The sequence below is a fragment of the Anarrhichthys ocellatus genome, unplaced genomic scaffold (assembly GCF_004355925.1).
Source record: "Anarrhichthys ocellatus isolate YVR2014 unplaced genomic scaffold, GSC_Weel_1.0 scaffold47, whole genome shotgun sequence".
Taxonomy (NCBI): domain Eukaryota; kingdom Metazoa; phylum Chordata; class Actinopteri; order Perciformes; family Anarhichadidae; genus Anarrhichthys; species Anarrhichthys ocellatus.
In genome coordinates, this window is record NW_022280077.1 from 400,972 (window position 1) to 418,386 (window position 17,415).

At 41.7% G+C, this 17,415-nt stretch overlaps 3 protein-coding genes across 4 annotated transcripts in view; 2 read left to right on the top strand and 1 right to left on the bottom strand.

Annotated features, from left to right (window-relative positions):
- On the top strand, positions 1 to 4,306 carry rnaseh2b (ribonuclease H2, subunit B). Its single transcript, XM_031869398.1, has 11 exons — positions 1 to 602; positions 1,004 to 1,072; positions 1,645 to 1,752; positions 2,156 to 2,232; positions 2,613 to 2,727; positions 2,812 to 2,876; positions 2,974 to 3,079; positions 3,289 to 3,370; positions 3,459 to 3,504; positions 3,740 to 3,817; positions 4,137 to 4,306. The coding sequence occupies exons 1-11, from the start codon at positions 539 to 541 to the stop codon at positions 4,245 to 4,247; spliced, it is 921 nt and encodes a 306-aa protein (XP_031725258.1). The 5' UTR covers positions 1 to 538; the 3' UTR covers positions 4,248 to 4,306.
- Positions 3,995 to 17,415, bottom strand: part of c9h13orf42 (chromosome 9 C13orf42 homolog) — a 25,543-nt gene continuing 12,122 nt past the window's right edge. Inside the window, exons 2-5 of one of the 2 annotated variants that reach the window (XM_031869402.1) lie at positions 12,901 to 12,956; positions 7,380 to 12,697; positions 7,162 to 7,306; positions 3,995 to 5,649 (exon numbers count right to left, since the gene is read on the bottom strand). In XM_031869402.1, coding sequence (XP_031725262.1) covers positions 5,405 to 5,649; positions 7,162 to 7,306; positions 7,380 to 7,802 — 813 coding nt within the window. In that variant the 5' untranslated portion in view covers positions 7,803 to 12,697; positions 12,901 to 12,956 and the 3' untranslated portion in view covers positions 3,995 to 5,404. Of the gene's footprint in view, positions 5,650 to 7,161; positions 7,307 to 7,379; positions 12,957 to 17,415 lie in introns of both variants that reach the window. The other variant, XM_031869401.1, reaches the window with a different exon arrangement.
- On the top strand, positions 9,619 to 11,424 carry LOC116395470 (protein CXorf21). Its single transcript, XM_031869397.1, has 2 exons — positions 9,619 to 9,642; positions 10,258 to 11,424. The coding sequence occupies exon 2, from the start codon at positions 10,260 to 10,262 to the stop codon at positions 11,196 to 11,198; it is 939 nt and encodes a 312-aa protein (XP_031725257.1). The 5' UTR covers positions 9,619 to 9,642; positions 10,258 to 10,259; the 3' UTR covers positions 11,199 to 11,424.

Here is a 17,415-nt window from a genome sequence, read left to right on the forward strand (position 1 = left end):
GACACCAAACCACAATTTCTGAAATATCAGCTAAGTGACAAGGAGGTAAACTGTGCAGGGCGAACCTCGGGTGTTACCATGTAATTATTATCACGATTCTTGAGCGGCCTCTAGCGGCCGAACATGTGAACTGCAGGTTGACATGACGTCACCGCGGAATGTTCCACTTAATTAAAAACAGGGTGAACGGGGTGAATTAGAAGACTATTACGGTGTGTTTTTAGTCCCCTTCTACGCATATTTCATTGCAGAAATATTTATTTGTTCTCAAAAACGTGTTGAGTGTAGCTTGTTCTTAAAGATAATGAAGAAAATGAGCTAACAGCGTAATAATGAAAGTCTCGTTTTCTCCTGTGAGACGAACGCAGAAAGTGCTCAGAGAGAGAGAGGCGCCTTTTTTCTGAGCTCATGTCTTCAGGCAAAAACGAGCCCTCACGTTAAGTAGTCCGACACTTAAAGCCAAAAACAAACATTCATTTTTACAGCAATAGCGAACCACTTCAACAGAAATTCACCAACTTAAGCGGAATCGTACAACATGGCTACTAAAAAGAAGCGAACGCAAAATGTGCAGAATAACAATTGGGTAGTCATTGCTGCAGGTAGGTGAAGCAGTGCGATAGTACGTTCACTTTGAGCTAACGTTAACTAAGATAGCGAGCTTTTTAACGCTACGTAGCAAAGTTATTAGTCCTTAAAACCGTCATCCCTTCAAGTACGTACTTTACTTAAAGGTAGAATTGTTAGTCATCATGCATCATGCTCAACTTTAGCCACGTAGGAAATAAAGGGTATCTTGTAAGTTGGCTAACTGTTAACGTTAGTTACTTTGTTGCAAACTCTTCCAACAGAACCAGCGGTAATCATTACGTCAGTGCTTCATTTAACTTTGCAGATGAGTTGTCAGACTGACGTGCAACCAGACAGTGATCCTCTCCCACAGAGTGAGCAGTGATGCTCCATCATGGATCTGAACTTACTTCTTCTTCTCTGGTGTCCGCAGACTCTTCCATCGACTCACAGAAGCACGACAGTGAACCAGCTTTTGTGAGACTGAGGAATCCCTCCACAGGTCAGTCTTTTGTTATTATTATTTTATTTTGTCAGATGATAATGTCAAATGTGCATTTCAAGTTCCCACAGCCCGAGGTGACGTCTTCAAATAGCTTGTTTTGTCCAACTATTACATAAAAAACCTAAATCTAGATTATGAAAATCAACAAATATTTACATCTGAGGGACTGAAATAATGTAATTTACAAAAGTACTGAAAATATTGAGTGTTCCCTGTGGAATTATTATTTCTTTTACCTCTAGTAGTGCCGTGGAGCTGTTTTATTTATCTCGCAGATGTTTTATGAGGAAGGAAATGCATTTTCATCTGTTAGACCTCACGGATACACAAAATGCGTTTTTGGGGAGTAGCACTGAATGTTTTCAAGAAAATGTATTGCAGATCAATAATAAAAGATGAAAGTATGTGCAGCCCTAACGAGACTGTATTAACATGAATGAAACATGAGGGTGTGTACAGAATAAATAAGTATATATATCATATATAAGACAAGCCTTTGAGTTTCCCCAGCTGTGAACGGCCTTTGAAAATAACACAGTTCCTCTTTCTTTATTGTTTTCATCCTGCAGACGCAACATCTCTGTATATGCTGAGCAGTGGTGACGTACAGCTGTTTGAGGTCAAAGCATTTGAAGAAGATTTCCACTCGTGGTTTGTTGGCCAGACTGTACAGAGAGGTTGGTCTCGTTCCTCATCACAGTGTACTCTCTGAAGCGACCTCATCATAATTACAAACGCTGCTACAAAAGGTGGCTGACGTTACTTTTAGGCCCCACAAGCTGTAAAATAGTCATAACAATTGAAACAAATATTTAACATGTCCAGAGGAATAGTGTCCATGTATTATCACAAGAACCTAACCAGGGTCACATAATGCCACCTGGTGTGCAATCTTAATATGACCCGTCTTTGTGACTGTATGACATGTTGATTGAAAGTTTAAGTTTGTTATAAAGTTATAGTGGTGTTAACTTTGTGCATTTAAATATTTAGAGGTGCTGCACTTTTATTCTGTCATATGAACTGTGGTCTGGGTTCAGGATTTCAACGTTAATCAGGTGTATGTGTCTTTCTTCACAGATGGGAGACTTCTCTTCGTAACACCAATGGATCCTCTCTATCTAATTATGCCCTATTTGATCAAATCTGGCAAAGAGGTAAGAAACTGTAATCTGCATTAATCTCACAGTGTTTAAAACTCCATATCTAACTTACTTTATATAGTAAACTAAGTATCTGTTGGGCCTCCACCATGATAAGGAATTCACCTCAATTAGCTGTAGGAGGGTGAAGAGGTAGTAATTTAAGTTTGATACCAAATGAGCGTATTTACTGTACCAGAGTATTTGACGTCATCACAAATAAAAACTGGAGCGGTGGCCATGGTATCATAATAATAATAGACGCTAGAGCAGCAACATCGTGCCTCTAAAATAGCTTTAACAGTGTATGAATGACATCACAATCACATTTAGACCTCTCATATGGAAGACGAATATCTGTTTTTATCTTTTTTTTAATGTCACCTGCGGCTCAGGGGAAGTTCCAGCCTGTGGATCAAGTTGTTGTGGATGAGGAATTCCCAGCCTGCTCAAGGCTGCTGCGCTGCACACGTTCCCTGGCCTCGCTGCACCACATTGCCGAGGAAAAAGGTGAAGTTTATTTCAGAAGCTAATGTCGCTTGACTGTTACCGCCGATTTGCATTGTGTTTGAATGCTGCGTTTCATTCTTCCAGAGGTGGGAAAACAGAGGTTCCACCAATACAGTCACGAGAAGACGATGAATTGGTTGAAGAAAAAGGTATTCCGAAGAGCTCGTCGCCGCTATTTTACATGAAATTAAAACAGTTGGTTTTACACGGTGGAATTGAGTAATTCGGTTTGACTTGTTTGTGTAGGTGGAGAGGACAGTCGGTTTGCTCAAGGGGAGAAATATCTCTGTGGGAGAAAGAGTCAAATCCACAACATACATCAGAGTGAAGTCAGAGTCGGACTACCACGACGGTACGCCGCCTCACCTACAGGCCGCTTCACCTCTTAAGTTATTACTATTATATTCCAGTCTCACCCTCCTGTGATGATGATGACCAATAGATGCCAGTAATATTACACCGTTGACATCTATGGGTTATAATCCTAAAATAACATTTTCTCATATACCAAACTTAAAGTATGATTTTATTGCTATTTACTGGCCATGCTTTGTGATTCAGAGGACTACCTACGCTATGCTCACGGCCTGATATCAGAGTACCTCAGCGAAGACCTGAGCAAAGCCCTCCTCAAACACTTGCAGTAAGTCCAGACTTCGAACACTTGTAAGTTATGATAATTATTAGCGCTCAGGTGATCGAGCATGCCTCTTCTTATTTCACCCCCACAGGTTACCAGAGCTCACGAGCCCAAAGGAGACAGAACCTCCTTCCAAGGTATGTTCCCGTTTCTCTCAGACGTGTGAAGTCAGTGTAGCATATTCTCTTCTCTTTCTGCATGCCGTCACAACCACCGTGCATGTTTTCTGTAGTCCTCCACCTCACTAACATTGATGCATTGTGCTTGGGTGTAATGTCATCCCAGCTTGTAGTGGTGTGTGTTTCTGTGGTAAAAAAACAACCGTTGGTCCTCTTTGTCATGAAAAGCTTGTCTTACTTCCTCGTTTGGCAGAAGCGGAAACTTTCAGACAAGCCAGTGGAGGCCGAAGAGGACTATACCAAATTCAACAGTGCAGACTTTGCACGGAAAGTGAGTGTGTATATATATATATGGAGCAGTCTGCCTGAATAGACCAAACTATTATTTGCTCCGAGCAGCATTTGCTTTGGTGATATCATAATGACTGACAGTTGTTTTTTTGCTTTCATCTCTGGAGTGATTGTCAGTGTAGCTCTTGTTTGTTGAATGCTTTCTGTGAGCCTCGTGTGTAGCATACACATATGGGTCAGAGGAGATTACCTTGTGGAACAATGTATTTTCTCGGCTAGAAATGACGTGCTTGATTTAGAATGAAAGGTGTGGAGTTATATTGATTTTTTATTTTTTTTTCCCTTCTCCTTTATTCCAGCCGCCCAAGAAGATGACTGCGGCTCAGAAATCTCTGGCCAAGGCGGACAAGACCGGCATGAAGACTATGTTCTCCTTCTTCAGTCCCAAAGCCAAAGCAGAGAAGAAATGAATGTTGTGTAGTTTCTGGTTTTGTATATGAAACATTTGTAATAAAGACAAGAAAATGTATTTGACGAATGTTTTTCATTTTATATTGTGGTTTGAATGAGATTAATACAATAATAAGGAAAAGGAATTTTGGCATTTTTATTTTTAACCAAATGTTTGTATGTTGCTAAGTATTAGCACTCTAAGATATGGCTTTAAGGCCACCTTACCAGTGGTGGACGAGAAGTGAATTGGAGTATTAGTATTTATCTTTATACTTCTACTCCACTACATTTCAAAGGGAAAATCTTTTTCTATGTTTCACACACATTTATTTGACAACTATGTTACTAGTTACTTTTGAGAATACGATTTTACTTAAAAACAAAAACAAAGACATGATACACTTACATGATGCAGTAATATACTATTAATTTACAGAATAGTATATCAAATATCTCAACTTGGTTCCACGTTGACCAACTGCAAGTTTCAAATGCTCTTGCATCTATTCGTTAGTGATTAAAACAGAATAATATATTAATATAACATTCTGAAAGGAGCCATTCTGAATAATAAGTACTTTTACTTTTTATGCTTTTAAGCACATTCTCTTATAACACTTAAGTACTTATTATTAAAGTATTTTGTAAGAGTATAGTGCTGAATACTTCTTCCACCACTGCAGGTCTGATCCATAAACGACTAAACCTATATTCCATACACTATGTTATTACATATATAAAGGTTGTGGTAATCTTGAGACGTCGCAAGGATTGTTTTTTTTTAGACCATGCTGTAAAAATCATCAATTTAATATTCTGTTATTTAAAGTGACATCCAATTGATGTATAATAGCAGGATATTGATGTTTATATTGATCAACGTTTTAGAAAACCCGACTCTTGAATAGAACGGAGACATCCTTCATGTTATTACTAACAGCTGTGGTTATCCAACTAAGTCAAAATATCTAATGTGAAAAACGAAGAATTAACTTGACGTCATCAGCTGGACATTTGTTTTTACATTTTTTTACATTTGCTTTATTAAAATTCCTTTTAAATATTTGATGTCAGTATTAATTGTCTGGATGGAGTTTTAGCAGATCATACAAACTAAGTGTAGCTCTACGTCAACAGAGTGGCAGCGCTGGTGGTTTCAAATGTCTATCAAGCGTCACTGCTTTTTTAATTTGGGCTTGAAGCGCAGAGTCTGGAATGCACTCTCCACCACTTTGGGCAGATGGATCGGGTTCCTCTGCAGCCGCAGTCTGCTGCTCGTGGACCCGCTCTGGTTCTTCTTCTTCGGGGCGCGTTCCTTGGCACAGGCATGAACTGCTTTCTGCTTGGAATCATCTGCGACCCGAGGAACCCGCATTACCCAGTTGGAGTGGAGGTCGTGCTCGGCCGAGCTGGAAGCCACTGTGAGAGGGGGAGAGCACAGAGGAAGAACCTGAGACCAGTAGCTTTCAATCCTGGACCTTAAGACCCAGAATGATTTGAACTAAGCAGCGAATGAGATTAAGTAGACCTTGGGCAGTTAATAAATGAGTATCTTACAAATGACGTCCCAATTCTTAACCAAACTTGACCTTCACCAATCAAACAAGTGGTGGAAGAAGAATAAAGCAACATGAATTTTGACATATAGCAGGAAAAGCTTAGGTCTGATAAATAGCACTAATAATGGCTGCATTCAGTTCAGGTGTATCCGTTCAGCTCTGTGGTCACCGCTGACTGGAAAAACGAAGGCTTCATGAGCATTATTAGTTACACCTGTGCTGCCTGCTAATAATCAAAAGTAAAAGCATAACAATGTAAGAATATTCCATAACACGGTATGCATGTAATTGCACTACTTAAGCATCACAAGTATGACTTAACCTGTCAGGAGCATTTTAATGTAGCTGGTCCAGGTGGTTACATCTTACACTATACTGTTACAAACAACAACTACTACTAGTACTGCTCTTCAGCCTAATATGTAGCAATATATATAATATCACCTGAATTTGTATGAATGTGAAAACTGCAATCTAGAAATTAACTAGTAAAAACAACTGACAAAAAAGTCAAATGAGAGTCAAATGCACAACATTAAAATGATGCAGGTTTTTGAAATGAAGAAGTTAATATGCCACAAAGTACATCAGTGAATAGGTAAATAGATTAAAACACCTGTGTGGGTGTACCACGATGTGTGTCGGGGCCTTAAGCTCAGTACTTGAGTGAATATCCATCTCTGACCTCAGCCATCTTAATATCCTTAAAGGGACAGTTCACCCCAAAATAAAAAATACATCTTTCTTCTCTTACCTGTCGAGCTTTTAATCCATCTAGATTGTTTTGGTGCGAGTTCCCTAGTTTTGGAGATGTCTGCCTTCTCTTCAATATTATTGGACTATGTGGCACTCGGCTTGTGGTGCTCAGCAATGTCTCTTTCCAGAAATCATGACCCGGTTTCTTAAGACAATCCACAGACCTTGTTGTGAGGAAGCGTGCATCTATGCTTGATACAGTTACCTAACACCAGTGAACATTACAGCTCAGCCGAGGAGGACACAATAAATGTTTACACCTCATGCCGTCACGAGCATGAGCCTCTCGTCCATGAGATTATGTCATACGAGCAGCCTCTGTAACTGTTATATATATATTATATAATTGGTAATTATTATTTATGTAGATACACTAACGCAGCTGTCACCATGGTAATAATGTAACTACTTTACATTCCGTTAGGTTGTTGTATGCAAAGCATTACATCATATCATCTTATATTTTGTATATAAAATCTTACAGTACTTAAGTTAACCTACTTAGTTGAGTTCCACCATTGTCTTACCCTACGTCATATCTACATTAAGTAGTTTAAGGCTTGCAGGTCCTAAATGCCAGCATCATTTCAGTTAAAGAGAGGGATTTTAAACCCACCTATGAAGTCCACGTCTGCATGTCCATCATCCACGTACGGTTTGCGCAGAGGTTCGCTGTCGCAGCCTGCGATGACGGCATCAAAGAACTGCAAAGTGTCCTCCTCGCTGGGGACTGGAGGTGCAGAGGGTTTGGCTCTTGATATCTGCGGTTCGAAAAAAAACATTTGTCTTTGATATTGCCTGCCATGTGCTCGGGGATAGATGATTCAAGCTTACCGGTTCTTCCTTTGTAGGCGGCGGGGGTGCAGGCTTCTTCTTGGAGGATACTGTGGTCTTGGCATGGTTGCTTTTCAAGTCGCTCACACTCTTTGTGTATTGTCGTCTCAAAGCCACGAGTGCTTCAAGGTACTCCAGGCAGTTCTGATTCTGAGAGTAGAGCCATATCCTGTCCTCTTGTCTCTGATAATAGTACAAGGTCGACTCGATGCTCACCGTACTTTTGCTCCGTTTTAAAGTTGAGCCCACGGCTGCATGACTTTTCTCTCCCACCACGAGCATGGAGGTGCTGCGGACCAGCCTGACGGTGCAGGCATTGTGGTAGTCCTGCTCGGACCGAAACCCACCACCACCACCACCACCATCCTGCCCTCTGTGTCCGGGATGGTTGGGACGGAACACATTATTAATCTTCTTCAACATTCCTCTAAATGGAGTCTTTCAGGCTTACAGACTTAACTTCCATAGAGTTTGTGAAGCATCCATCCATATCCGTCCCTTGAAGCAGACCAATGTGTCTCAAAACAAACAAACTGAAAACGCCTTTAAACCCGACAGAAGCTGCTCACTGTGACCGGTCGCTGTCCAGGGTGCTGAAATTGCGAAACGGCTGCCCCTCCTCACACAAAAGCAAAAACAGGTCCGGGTCTCTCGTCTATCCTGATCTCAGCGTGTCTCCACTGTTGTCGGATGTTGCTCGGCAACATTGCTGTGGCAACGGGTCGGTAACTCGACACATTGCGCTACCAATACTACTGAGCAGCAGGCCTGTGTCAGATATCCCGACTCATACAAGAGTTAGTGGACACAATAACAACAGCCAGCAATCCAATGGACTCTGGGCCTGTAGTGTCCTTGCTTGTGAATGTGAATCCACCTCTTAATAAACCATGTGTCGACCAAACAAGAGATCTTAGAAAAGAACATACACGATAGGTTGAACAGTAGGTGGGTTAAAGTGTTCACATTTCTGGGGTTTATATGAAGAGGCTCTAAAGATCAAAATAAATAATTCTACAATGAATGACCAGGATATTGTAACAAAGTCGAAGTTATATGATGTTGACTTATGTCTAGGTGTCCTCGCCTGATGAATAATAAAACATGGTCTCTCGTGTTTCATGTGCTTCTATTGTTGGGCTTACCTGCTGCAAGCAGAGGAAGTCTGAATACAAGAGTCTTAACTGGAGCGAGTCATATATGCAGACAAAGACAAGGTACTTTCATCTTGGAAAAATCTGCGGCCTTGAATACAGCCTGAAAGTTTCCACCACTTTCACCAGAAATAAGATTCATACAAAAACGTTTCTACCACAGAGGTGCGCAAATAAAAAAAAAAAAAAAACTATTTCACAACTGGTGAAATTAAGTATCATTCCAAGGTCTCAAGCTAATTTACAGCATTTACTTAATCTGGGCGTAGAATACTAAAAGGAGGGATTATTTGATTAGCCGAGTGGTAAAAGCACATTGCTATAAAACCACAATGTCCCAGGTTCAATTTCAGCCATTGGACCATTATTGGATGTCACACAGAGCTCTCTTTCTCCACCCCTCCACCACATTCCTACACGGTCAAAAAAATGCAAAAATGACCAAAAGAAATATAAAAAAATAAAACATGCTGAAGATGCACGGTTTCAAGGAGGAACTGATGAGTTGTGGGTTACATAACCGAGCGTGAGGTCACACTTCTGCTTTTGGCGGCGGATGGGTAAAGCTAGGAGCTCCGAACAGCAGTTATTTGACTGAAAACATGCACGTCCTCACTGAGAGGAAACTCAGAATTTGTGGTGGAACTTATCAGAAAACGAAAACAGGAATCAGTTAATTGTGATCATATTAATTACAACTTTCTTTTCTGCTTTTCCCTTTACACACCTGTTACTCTTACAAAGAAACAAAACTGTGGTTTCATTTTATGTTGCATTCATAACAATAGCACATCTGTCATTTCACTTCATTTGGGCAAGAGGAAATACTAATGCAGAGGTGGATGCGTCCTCGTGTGAGGATGTAAAATAGATATCATTTACAAAAGTAGGAACTAGATGCGGGATATGCTCAGCCTATCTGTAACAATCCTTTGAAAATGGTGAGTTGGAATGTATTCATGAGTAATCCAGCTGCAACATTCGGTTTGCAGAAATGGTAAAACAGAAAATATTTCACATTCCCACTTCCTCTTGGGGTGGTATAAAACAACCCTCACACAAAACTGCACTCTTGTTCATGCAGATCTTGGATGGAATACAGTCTGCAGGTGGGTGTTTGTAGGCTGTCTCGATAGAAAACGATATTTTTTTAAGAAGTGCTTATGTGGTAAAGACTGTGGAGGACAGAGACTGTGATTCTGGTCCAACGTAGGTAAGATGTTTGTTTCAGAGGAATAGGATTCATCTTTTGATTATTATATGAGATAAATTGTTCTTTCATGAAATCCTCTTTTTGGACAGATGTCTTTTTCTGTTTGGGGATCAATGTGTTAACCCCCTGACCCACAGAACTCTGGATGAATCAGGAATCCGATCCATCCGAAGTTGAAACAGCTTTTTCAAGAGGTATCATTCATGTACTCATGAATGATCCGGTGTTTGTCATAGAGTTTTGTTGTCATTTTATTGCGTTGTTGTGTTTTGTGCTGTTTAATGTGTATTGTTTGTTGAGTTTTGTGTGTTTGTATTTGCAAACTAGCTGTCTAGAGTCTATAACTGTTGTGTGGCACAGTATACGGCATTAGTCCAATGCCGATACGAGAATAAACACTGAATGAATAGATACATCTATGTTGACACTTGCATCTTATCACAAGTTGAAAACATGTGGTGTGCTGACATAACTCGGCTAACAGCTTCTGCAAATGTGCTCTTTGTTGCAGCCATGCTTTGTGAAGGCAGATTGTTGAGTATGACCTATGGTGAATTGGAGGAGCTGGATTCACCCCTTCCTCAGAAAGCTCCCCAGAGGGCTTTTGGGCTGCCGAGAGCCGCTGCTACCCTGGTGCCAGGCTCCGTCAGACACACTCCACTCGTTCACCACAACTCCCCCGAGCTGACAGGTTGCATGGACAACAGGAGCGATTCAGAGTTGCTCATTTCTCCGCTGCGGTCCTTGGACAGCAGACAGATCTCTCCGCAGATAGAGATCCCAGCTCCGGCTCGCTCATTTGGCGATGCCCCTTTCCTGGTCCCCTCCTTCTGTCAGAGCATCTGCCAAAACTACAGCGACCTCCACATTGGAGGCGACCAGGTGCTGCCGCTCTCGACTAATGATGGAGAGCTCCGGCTCTGTACTGACGCCCAGGCTGTCGGCCCTTTCCTCCAGTCCTGTGATGTCCCCCCGGCTGTGGAGGATTCTCCCCCAGGAAAGACATCTCAGGGTGGACTTCTGCATCCACCGAGGGGGGGTTCAAACCGCTGGAGACCGGGGAGTGTCCGTGATCGGAGCTTTTTGTTCCAGGGCCGCGAAGGTCCGTTCTCCAACTCTCTTCTCAATCACTACCTGGAGCAGAAACTGTTGGATTTGTACCAGCAATACATGATGGAGAACATGGCCAGGGAAGGGGCCCCTGGTACGGATTCGGCCCCTGGCCCCATTCGCCCTCTGCTGGGCTCAGAGCTGGTCCTGACCAGCCTAGACCAGATCACTTTGCAGCTGAGCCGGGAAGGGAACCTGGAGGCCGGCCTGGCCAAGGACATGGTCCTCAGCTGCCTTCTGCGGGTGGCTGGCGACATGCAGTCAAGTGTGATCAGCACTCCCTTTCTGCAGATTTCAAATGAGGCATCCAGGGAGCAACTCACAGAGAATAAAGAAGAGTAACCCCAGTATCAAGGCACCCGCCGAATCAATTCTCCCTTTCATTTGAGTTTTATCACCATGAAAATAAAATCAAACCGATTACTGTATTAATTTATTTTATTTTCATGAGCTGTGGAGAGGATGGTGTATGATTATATGATCATATCAAATGGTGTACGTTCATGTGGTGAGCTATTGTTGTGCAGTTTTCCCTCTCTATAAGGACAATAAAAACAGGAACTGAAAATTTAAACTGATCTTTCCTTTCCCCCCCGCCTTGCAACACGTCAACAACATTGTCCTACTTATTGTACTGCTGGCCACTTCTCTGAGTAATGATTAACACTTTGTACATCTCTTTATTGTTTCTTCATCTGACAAAAATGTCCCTCTCTGGTGAAGTGCAGAAGAACATGATGGTCCATCATTTAGGACACAGATTCAAAATAATATGTAACAGTTTGATCCATTATTGTTTATTTCAGTGGAAGAAACTCATGCTTTCTTCATCGGTGCTCCGATCCGTAGCAAGCAACAGAGCGCAAGCTGTACCCAGAATGCCGTTCAGCGGTGCAACACTTAATAGAAGTACCTTCTAAATACATTACACAGTGTGTACATAACGCGTCTAATAAATATGTTCTGTAGATCTGAAAAGTTCACACTTAAATACGCGAATAAGCCAAGTGCGAAGTCGATCAGATGAACTGTTCAGAGGGACAGACAAAGACTCTTTCCATTTTAGTTAGATGAACTCTATGTTGATTATCGACACGTCTGTTGAAGGACAATACAAAGCCTGATGCAATCAGTTGATATTGTGCACCTCAACAGATAGAACAGTACAGAATGCCACAACTAAATCAGTTGCTTATAAATATATATTGTTGTGATCAAAGATATACTCCACACAAATAAACTGGTCGTTTATGTCTGATCCCATTCTCTGCTGCAAATGATGACGATATCATTAATGAGTTGATGCAAAGTCTGCAGTTAAATAAACGGTCACAAGGGGGAAGCATTATCACCTAACTTCTTTACCCAAATGACTTTGACACACACCTCCTACTTGTCTAATTTCTTTCATGCGTCCCCCCTTCACTGTCTATCCCCCTCCCTCACCTCAACATCCATCCATCCAGCTCATGTTTCCTATCATCCGCACCCTGCTAATCTATGATGTCACCAGCACTGGGTTGTAAATCTGTAGCATGCAGGCAGTTGGGGCACTAACACCAAATTCAACACAGTGTCTGATGCCGGTTCCTCTACAGTGTAAACAAAACACAAGCTTGAGATACGGTTATCTACACCGCATGATTTATTTTGGGAAAATATTGCACGAGCGCAAATGAGGAACTCAGCGGGGCTGAAAACTGATGGATTTGCACGCCAACGGTGACATGTTATTTTTCATGTTTCCTCTTATTCAAAGTGCTTTGAAAGACCTGCGACTCCATTCCAGCTCAGTGCAGCTGTGGCCTTCTGAGCCAGTGTTTGATCAGCTTCCTTGTTTCCTGTCCAAACAGAGAGCCACAAGAGGAAACTGTGTTTACCGAGCAGAGCGCCGCAGTCGCAGCCCTGTGAAGTCTCAAGGCCGCAGAAACACATGTTTGGTATTTCTGCTTCTATGCGCATTGAACAGTCCAGGTACATGTTAAAAGCAATCGAATCCTTACAGACCTAAACAAACACACGCTAACATATAAGTATGACTCACCCGATGCCAAGCCCATGCAGTGTGAGCATATTCGAACACACTGATTTCCCCAGACCCTGGAAAAACAGAAATCAGACGTCTTGTTGCAGCAGAGGTTAGGAATTGTTTACAGGACTGAAGGTAAAGCTGCACACTGCAGTCTCTCTCTCTCTCACACACACACACACACACACACACACACGCACACACAACACACAAGTTGTCAATATTTATTCACAAATTCTCGACTTAACCAAATGACACAAATTATTTACCTCTCCTTGTCAAAAGCTGAACAAATAACTCACTGGGTTTTACGTATTCGGGTGCAAATACAACACAAATATGAGGTTTTGATAATTTTCTGTAATTAGTAGTATTTTTTTCTCTTGAAGAAAAAGTAAAAGCAGGTCAATGAATGAAGGAGAAGCCAGGAAATGAGAGCAGAGACAGAGATCCATAAAACAAACAATAAGCTACAGTGTTCAAAAAAAGTTGAAGAAAAATAACCCACACTTCTCTCATGGTCTAGCGATGAAACCAACAGGGAGCGTCTTTCAGAGGTTTATAAAGTAATTTCCTTGTCACAAAGAGCTTTTAACATGGAGGGCGGTAAAGGCAAGGCCGCAAGATTTCATATCAAAGCCAAGGTCCTAGATACACTCACTATTGTGGCTCTAATGCTCTGCAGCACCCTGTGGCTTGCCTTTATTGAAAAAGCTTTTAGTATGTAGCCTTGTTAATTGTCATATACTGTTTGCTTATTTTTTCCCCCTGCTTTGTGACTGTGTGATTTAAAAACTTCTATCACAATTTTTTCAAGGCCTATTGATAGCCAAGATCCTTTGAGCTCTTTACAGGATTAGACATGTACACACACACACACACACACACACACACACACACACACACACACACACACACACACACACACACACACTTCCATTTCTTGTTTAAATTCGAACTCAGGAATTAGTTTGCAGATAAAGATTTTAATATATTGCTGTGGTAAATGCTCACTCGCACACATAACACACAGGTGGAAGCATTTCAGACTATGGTTGGTGTGTCAAGGCGCTTAATTCAATTAAGGCCAGAAGCTGATCTCTTTCTCCTAATTTGTTGGACGGCCTTGGACAAATGTGTTTTTTCTTCTTCTTATCCAAGTTACATCTACTGGAGTGACCTAATGTCCAATGGAATGACAGCTCCTGCTCTGTATCTGGCTGATTGACACTGGGACACGTAGGTGGTGGAACGGGAGAACACACATTTTCCGGTCAGTTAGCCGCTCAAGGTTGCAGGGAGCCTGCGGCGGCGCGGCTAACCTTGGCTAAGCCGGAGCAGACAGAGAAGGACCTTGAGAGACAGCGGGGTAGCAGGATCTGGTCGCTCAAAGAGCTGGGGAACATAACGTGGTAATGCGTGACTATATATCACAGCACACAGTGCCCGTGTGACTGTAGATTGCAACTGGACGGGAAAATAATGTTGTTTATCCACTTACATGTAGTTCAATTCACAACACGGTGTTGAATTGTGGACTTTGTTGACCATATTTGCCTCTGCAAAGAGGGTAACAATTTCCCAAAACGAATACTTTGCTCTCGTTGTCTTCTTGTATATATTGTCAAACTTATTACGGTTTTGATTATTATCGGCCCTGACCCAATTTCCTGACGTTTGTGACATACTTGTTCTCTTCTCTCTTATTATCATCTCTTGTTTTATCCGTCTTTGTGTCCTTTAGATACTGCGAATCATTTTGCAACAAATGTCTTTGTTACAAGAGCTTTATGGAAGAATTTGACTGAGTAATTCTTCCAACAAGCGTGGACTTTTTGTGGAGCATAATGTTGTTAATGTTGACAGAAAGTTGTTGGGGTTCTTATTTACAGATCCAATATAGAAGCAGTCCTGATCTTCAGAGATGGGAATTAAATGGGCAATATTGTGCTTGTGGTGAGTTAAGTTAGTGGTAAGCAACAGCCTTATTTGTGAGACATTTTTTAATCATGCACAAATCTATGTGGACAACCCTCTCTCTCTCTAAGGCACTCGACATCCTCGCCTCAGGTCAGAGATACAGTTTTCTGAAAATCAATTGCAACATGTACAAGTTTTCCTTCATCCAGCCTTCAATAAATTATCTCTCCATAAATTGTTCATTTTTTCGTGCTGTCTTGCTGCAAAACGAAATAACAACTCGTGAGGGTGATGAAGATCTGAGCTGAAGATCACATTGCCTTAAAGTTTAGGCGTTTAAACCAGTAGTCAGGAGAAGTTAGTGATTGGAATTCAAAGGTTTTAGTGAAAGTAAAGGGTAACTGACGAAAAGCAAAGGCAAAATATCTACACTTGAGTACTCAAATTTACCTGCCAAGGGACAAAAATGAGCACTGAGCCCCTAATGGCCCCCCATTTCTTTCACCATTTATGCATTGTGTATGCCGCAGTTAGTAGCTCGATTAAGTATACATTTATTTAGCAATAAGCACAATATAAACTAATAGGAAGGTCAACAAGCTCAACCGGCCCTTAGTGGAGGCCTTGGCCTTGGCAAAATCAAACATGTTTAGAAAGACACAGTGAAAAGAGAGGAAAATTATACAGGTACAAGTATATTGTGAAGAGGAGGCAGAATGATGTGCCAAAGCAATTCATCTAGTTAAGCAAGGCCAATGGATGAACTTGAATGGGTAGAAAGAAAGACGCCTGATTGGAAAAAAAACTTCTTGCAATAAATGAGTGAAGGATGAGATTCATACGGGTGCAATATCACATGCTTTAAAACCTCAGTTAATTGTCATAGGTGAGCACTTTGTTCGACAAACAGTGCTCACAACAGATCTGGTCATGAAGATTCCATACACACACACACACGCACGCACACACACACACATACCTCTTGTCAGGGTTACCGTATTTTCCGCACTATAAGGCGCACTTAAAAGCCTTTAATTTTCTCAAAAAACGACAGTGCGCCTTGTAATCCGGAGCGCCTTATACATGGATCAATTGGTTAATTTGTTGATCTATACTGGTTGTACACGGCGCTCTGTCAAAATGTTTCAGTACGACTGGTAAACTACAAAGCCGCACCGCTTGCAGCATTACGGCTACCGTAGTCAGGGGCGTCGCCGAAGTAATAGCGGTAAACACCGGTACTGTGCTTACTCCTAGTCCAACACCACTAGTGTGTATAAAGACCCCAAAATGGCACCTTTCAAGAGACACGCTTACGACGCTGAGTTCAAACTCAAGGCTGTCAGCTACGCAGCCGAACATGGGAATAGAGCAGTGGATGACAGAAGGCGAACACACGTTCACCAAGACGGGGAGACAGCGCCGAGCGACTTATGCCACTATTTGCCAATGGATCGTGGATGCCTGGGCTGATATATCAGTCTCAACTGTGGTCCGAGCTTTCACGAAGGCAGGAATAATCACTGAACTGCCAGGCAATAGCAGCGACACTGACTCGGATAATGACGAGAGGGAGCCGGGCATGTTGGATGCCGTACTCGCCCAACTGTTCAATTCGGACACTGAAGAAGAAAAATTCGAGGGATTCGTGGACGGGGAATGAACTGAAAAAGTGAGCTTTACGTGTTATATACGTACCATAACTGAACAATGTTGAGTTATGCACTAACTTTTGATTTGGCGGTATCAGATTGTGTTTCTTTTACGTGTTTACAACTGAACAAGGCTGGGAGATATTGTGAATATGCACATTAACGTTTGAACAACGTTGAGTTATTGCGAATGCACTAACTACGTTTTATACGTAAGTTGAACAATTTCGAGAGTTACTATATTGTGAATGCACTAACGTTTGATTTAGTGGTATCAGACTGTTTCTTTTACGTGTTTACTGAATCAGGCAAAAGTTCCCCTCTTCGTTTAAGTTACCGTATTGTGAATGAAATCAAAAATCAATAAAGTTTGACTGAATGATTTATCTGACTGTTTTGTTGACATTCCCTTTAGCACAGCTCCATCTAGTGGATGCATAACGCAACCCCTGTCAAACGTTTGACTGTAGTAGCTTCTATTCTATGCGCCTTATAATCCGGTGCGCCCTATATATAAAAACAGTTCTAAAATAGGCCATTCATTGAAGGTGCGCCTTATAATCCAGTGCGCCTTATAGTGCGGAAAATACGTAACCTGAATCTGACCTGTTACTGTGGCCCAGTACTCTACTGTTTTGTATGTCACCATTCAAAGTAAAGACAGAGCATGACAGGTCAAATATCTGAAAATAAAAAAAAGTATATTGGAATTTACCTGGCAAGGCTTGCAATATCATAAGATAACTGGAATATCCATCTTTGCCAGGCGTAATGTGTTTGTGTCCGGACCACCACTGCACGGACCAATCAGCGTCTGGTGAGGAGCTACTGGGCATGGCTTAGGTGTGTGTGACACAGAGAGGTGATATATATACAGTTGTGTGAAAAGTGTTTGCCCCCTTCCTGATTTCTTATTTTTTTGCATGTTTGTCACACTTAAATGTTTCAGATCATCAAA

Bases quoted from the DNA above. Each gene is read 5' to 3' on its own strand.
- rnaseh2b (XM_031869398.1), top strand. From the start codon at position 539: ATGGCTACTAAAAAGAAGCGAACGCAAAATGTGCAGAATAACAATTGG. The intron at 2,877-2,973 runs GTATTCCGAAGA...TTGTTTGTGTAG, and splicing joins TGAATTGGTTGAAGAAAAAG to GTGGAGAGGACAGTCGGTTT. The intron at 3,080-3,288 runs GTACGCCGCCTC...TTTGTGATTCAG, and splicing joins AGAGTCGGACTACCACGACG to AGGACTACCTACGCTATGCT.
- LOC116395470 (XM_031869397.1), top strand. From the start codon at position 10,260: ATGCTTTGTGAAGGCAGATTGTTGAGTATGACCTATGGTGAATTGGAG.